This window comes from Phragmites australis, chromosome 7, assembly GCF_958298935.1.
Source record: "Phragmites australis chromosome 7, lpPhrAust1.1, whole genome shotgun sequence".
NCBI lineage: Eukaryota > Viridiplantae > Streptophyta > Magnoliopsida > Poales > Poaceae > Phragmites > Phragmites australis.
The window spans coordinates 20,371,218-20,376,684 of NC_084927.1; the positions used below are offsets into that span (position 1 = coordinate 20,371,218).

Here is a 5,467-nt window from a genome sequence, read left to right on the forward strand (position 1 = left end):
ATGAGGACGAGTACAATCAATTTGATGAAATCTCCCCTTTTACTATTGCAATCATGCCATATATTGCATATAATGAGAAGACTCCATACCTATATTCTGACCATAACAAAGGGATCCATGTCAAGAAAGCACGAAAATGACAAGTACAATCCAAATGATACATGAATCAATGTAACCTCAAATTTATAATATTTGTAATATTCGGTTAAGTCTGAATTTCAATGTAACATGAATCAATGTAATCTAAAATTGTGCATATATATGTTTCCTGGTGTGATATATTTGCAGGAAAGGATGCCTACCAAATCCTGACTTTGCTTCAGGATGCAGCTAATATATAGGTCAATCCTTTAGATGGATTAGAACATTACTGACGGGTGATAATGTCATGTGTCACTAAAGAGGTAGTTAGTGATGGGTGAATTTACCACCCATCACTAATGACCGAGTCCAGTGACGGAGTGGTAAATGCAACCGTCACTAATTATATCTTTATAAATAATAGGCCCGGGAACCCTATCATCTGATTTACACACCCTAAGCTTCCTCCTCGTCCCTGCTCCTCTAATCCATCACCGGCTATGGCCGCCAACGACAAGGACCTGGCATCATCGTCCTCGGCACCAGCCCCTGATGGCGACAACATCTATTGGGACCTCTTGACGATGGAATTGGAGAAGGAAGAGAAGGAGAAAGCGATTGCCAACGACGAGGCGATCGCTCGTGCCGTCCATGAGGAGGAACTTATTAGCAAAGCAGAGGGAACAATGGAGACCATCATCAGTGACGAGCCCATCACACACCTCTTGGCAGAGGAGGAGGAGATGGGCAGTGACTCCAACACCGACGACGGCAAGGAGGAGGACAAGGATGAGGATCTGGGCGGTGACTCTAACACTGATGATGAGGAGGAGGAGAAGGAGGAGGAGGAGATGGGCGACAACTTCGACACCGATGAGGAGGAGGAGGAGGAGATGGCCAGTGTTGGTGGCGACTCCGATGATGATACTGATGAAGCGTAGTTCATTACTTACCTAGGTTTATGGATGGTAATTCGAATTTAGCAATTTAGATTTAGCAACCTTTTGTGGATTGGATGGTTTTTTTTTTGTGTAATCCGAACCTTCTTTTGTATACAAGAATTGATGAAGTGATGATCTTACTTATCCTAAATTATTGAAAATGTTAGTTAAGTGAAAAAGTGTGTTAAATTGAGAATGCAAGTGAAAGCTAATTGAGTACTAGACCAATCGTTCGGCGAGTTCATTTTTCTCATCATCGGATTATCCTATTACCAAATCCTAACTTTGCTTCATGATGTAGCCAGTATACAGGTAAGTCCTTTAGAGGATGAGCACATTAGTGACAAGTGACAAAGTCACATGTCACTAAATATGTCATTAGTGATGGGTGGTAAATTAATCCGTCACTGATGACCTAATCATTAGTGACGAGTCATATATATATGACCCATCAGTAATAATATGTGTATATAAAACGGGCCCAGGAACTCTAGCCATCGATTTTGGCTAAGTCCCAATGCCTAAGTTCCCTCCTTGATGCCCATAGCCCTCCTCCTCGCCACCGCACCCTCTGCCCGCTCCTCCTCACCTCCTTCTCCCAGCCGTCCTCGAGGCCACCGCTGTCTCCCTGCTATCCTCCTCCTCCTCCCCGATGCTATCTTCCCCTGCACCCTTGTCTCCGAATACCCTGACACCGAGGAGCTCACGCTGCCATCTCCAAGGACCACAACCCCGACGCTAAGGAGCCCTCTGCCCCCTCCCCAACGAGCACCCTGACACTAAGGATCCCGCGCCACCGTGCTACCATCGTACACATCCAGTGAGATAGGCCTCATGCCGTCCCCTCCTCACCGATGCCTGCCGTCATTGTCCTAACCCGTTGAGGTAGGCCTCCGACTCACTTACTATAACCAATTATTTGTGCAAAGCCACACGTATGTGCTTACTTGCTTGCTTAACCACTCTAGCTTGATTTCTAGTGTTTAGTGTTGGATTCAAGGCTAGGAAGTTAACACTTTTTAGCAATTTGAGTGTCAGTCCTTATATACTGGGTCGAGGTGAATATGGTTCACGCTTAAGCGTATTATGTTCTTAACTTCTTATGTTGCTAGTTTATACATGATCTTGTGGACCATAATGTCTACTGATATTTATAAATTGTATTGGATCATTCTTGTTCCTACGACATCCTGTATTTTATTAGTCAAAGAACAAGAGTATGTCATGCTGTCTTTATATATTTTATTTCTCCTTGTGATTTCTATTATGCAAAGCTAACAATTTTTGTTCCTTCTTTGTGACTATTAGGATGAATTCTTTGTGACTGTTATTTCAAATTCTCTTATGCTGCTCTTTATCTGTTACTTTCAGTTATGCAAGATCATATTATTAGAATGTTTTTGCTTCAATATACATGTTGTTACCCTTTGCTTCGATGATGACATTTAGGAAAGTAAAATTAAATTTCTAAGAAAATCCCAAAAATGAATTTAGGTTGCGTAACCCATTACGTCATATCCCGTTCGGGAGTGCTTGATTATAAAACTTGGCAACTAATCATATTTATAAGAAGATACTCCTGAATTGTCCGCGTACTTTGGGCAATTGGAGGTGATATGAGTAGTAGGTTTTTGTGCTCTTGTATGGTTCTAGAGAGAATTTTGGTGGTTTCTCTCTATTGTTCTTCGGATACACACCCTCTTGTCTTGTTGTCGAGACGTGTATTTGGAGAACAGTGGGGGTGTGCTGCCGAAATTTTCTCTAGAACCGTACAAGAACATGGAAACCTACTCAGACCACATATCCTCGAATGGGATTAGGACCTATCTTTGCCTATTAGAAATTAGCTAGGATCATTCACTTTAGATAAGAAATACATCCTATTTTCATAAATTCATATAAAAGTGAATATAGTTACTAATCATGGATCAATTGTATCTGTATATTCATATCTATTAGATGTCTGCCAACCAGTCTTCATCTGGATCATCTGACGAAGCACAAGCTCCCGGTTAGACATCTGCGCAACCAGGTCCCAGTGGAGCAACAGTACGAAGGCCAAGAGCACAAGCAAAATGGTTGTCGGACAAGATTACCATCATGGAAATCGATAATGACGACGTGCCTACGGATAAGAAGGCACTGCAGATGTTGCAGAAGCTTGCCTGCCTTAATGCTCGTGAGGGGGTGCCATTGACCCTTCCACGGCGTGCCTATGGAGAAGAAGGCACTGCAGATGTTGCAGAAGCTTGCATGCCTCAATGCTCGTGAGAGGGTGCCATTGACCCTTCCAAAGTTCGATGACCTCACTGTGGATCAAAAGAACGTCTTTTTCAATGATGGTGTAAATACGTTTCTAAAGTTTTCGAAGAACATGAAGGTGAAGGCTTGCAGGGCTCCTATGAAAATGATTGCCAAACTTTGGAGAAGCTTTGGAGAAGCCACAAGAGCAAGCTTGTGAATGTGCATATGGTAAAAGGGTTGGATCCCTTCGGTAAGTACCCATATATTAAAAGAGAGGATTGGGAAGCTTTTGTTGGGTTGAAGAGCTCAAAGGCATTCCAAATGGTGGGTTCAACAAAGAAGCAGCTTTGGGTAAAGAACAAGTAGAATCACAACCTAGGCACATGTGGGTACATGGGGGAAAAAAGGATAAATGGCAGGTCGAGGATGCAAAGTTAGCCAATGAAGGCTGCACAAATCCTTGGTTGCAATTCCCGGGACGATCGTAATCGTATTTGTGAGCGAGGGGTTCGCTGTCAGATAGTGGAGAAATCACCTTCAAATCCAGTGAAACCGAATCAGTCGCTAAAAAGGTGAAAGAAATAACAGCCCACTCTCCAAAGGTTCATTCACCGGGGGCGAGAGCAGACTGGTATGTCATGGGTACATGGGACACAGGGGTATGCTAGACTAATAAGTTCAACCAATCAACATGCTTGACGATGTCTAGCTTGCCCCATGTTACCATGTGGTGACCGGTGGGTGAAGGCGGCATGATGTGGGAGTCCATGGACACCACAGGTGCTGACGGTGATGATGCCACAGGAGCAATGGGCACCAGATTGTCTGGTGCCAAAGTGGCAGTGTGCACCGGATGGTACGGTGCCACACTAGTAGTGGGAGTCAAAAGATCTGAAGTGGTCAACCGAGGCAACGCGTGGCACTCGGTTGTAGACGGGGTCGCACAAGACACGTCGATGGTCGGCGTGGAGGTGCAGGGTGTCACGCGTGGCGGCAAGGGCACGCTTGGGGATGCACGCTAGGACGTGCTTGGGGATGCGCTTGAGGATGCATGTGTGGACGTGCTCGGGGACCGTGCAGGGGCATGCCAGAGATCCTGAGACCAGAAGGCCCAGCCGGTGTCGACGTAGATGGACTGACGGTCCTTGGTGGAGGACTAGTGGAGCTTGGTACGCCAGAAGGAGGCACACCGTGATGAGTAGAGGGACCTGCATGAAGAGAACATCTTGTTGCCACTAGGGGCAAGTTAGTAGAGCTGCAGGAATCATTGAAGAGCTCGATGGAGGGTGAAGGAGGTGGTGCGGAGGATACAAAGGGAAAAATCAACTTGTCAAAAGTGACATGTGAGAGATGATGATGCGGAGAGTGGAGGGATCATAACAATGATATCCTTTCTGGGCGAGAGGGTAGCCAAGAAAAACACACAGAGTAGATCGGGGAGAGAGCTTGTTTGGGGAAATGGAGGAGGTGTTGGGGAAACAGAGATAACCAAAAACTCGGAGATGTTGTAGGTTGGGTGGGGAGCCAAACAAGTGCTCAAATGTAGAGATGAATCGAAGAGGAGCCGATGGACATCAATTGAGGAGGTAGGTGGTGGCGTCCATGGCTTTGGCCCAGAAGAAGGGTGACATGTGTGCTTGAAGTAAGAGGGTGCGAATGACATTGTTTGTGGTGCGGATGGCACGTTTGGCCTTGCCGTTTTGCTGAGATGTGTAGGAGCAAGAGAGTTGGAGGAACGTGCCATGTTGACGGAAGAACGCATGGTTCACATGATTGAGAAATTCACGACCGTTGTCCACCTGAATGCAACCAATGGGAAGGTTAAATTGGGTGCGCACATAAGCTAGAAAGGAGCAAAGTATTTAATGAATATCAGACTTTCACTTTAAGGGAAAAGTCCAAAAATAGTGAGAAAAATCATCAACAATAATAAGATAGTATTGATAACCAGAGTTGCTAATGACAGGCGATGTCCAGATATCGCAGTGGATCAACTAAAATGGAGCAACACTAGAAGAAGTAGACCGATCAAAAGGAAGACGAGCATGTTTTCCTAATTGACAGGCATGGCATGTGGAGTGACCATGTTGAAATAATGCTGGAATGCTGAAGAGCGGAGATGACATCATGACCTAGGTGACCAAGACATTGATGCCATATATCAAAGAGAGTCGAGGTGGTCAACAGGGCGGTGAGAGATG

General features: G+C 45.2%; 1 protein-coding gene across 1 annotated transcript; it reads left to right on the forward strand.

The window, feature by feature from the left end:
* Nucleotides 1–581: 581 nt before the first annotated feature.
* Nucleotides 582–1,022, forward strand: LOC133925446 (uncharacterized). Its single transcript, XM_062371374.1, has one exon. The coding sequence runs from the start codon at nucleotides 582–584 to the stop codon at nucleotides 1,020–1,022; it is 441 nt and encodes a 146-aa protein (XP_062227358.1).
* Nucleotides 1,023–5,467: the final 4,445 nt, after the last annotated feature.

Bases quoted from the DNA above. Each gene is read 5' to 3' on its own strand.
- LOC133925446 (XM_062371374.1), top strand. From the start codon at position 582: ATGGCCGCCAACGACAAGGACCTGGCATCATCGTCCTCGGCACCAGCC.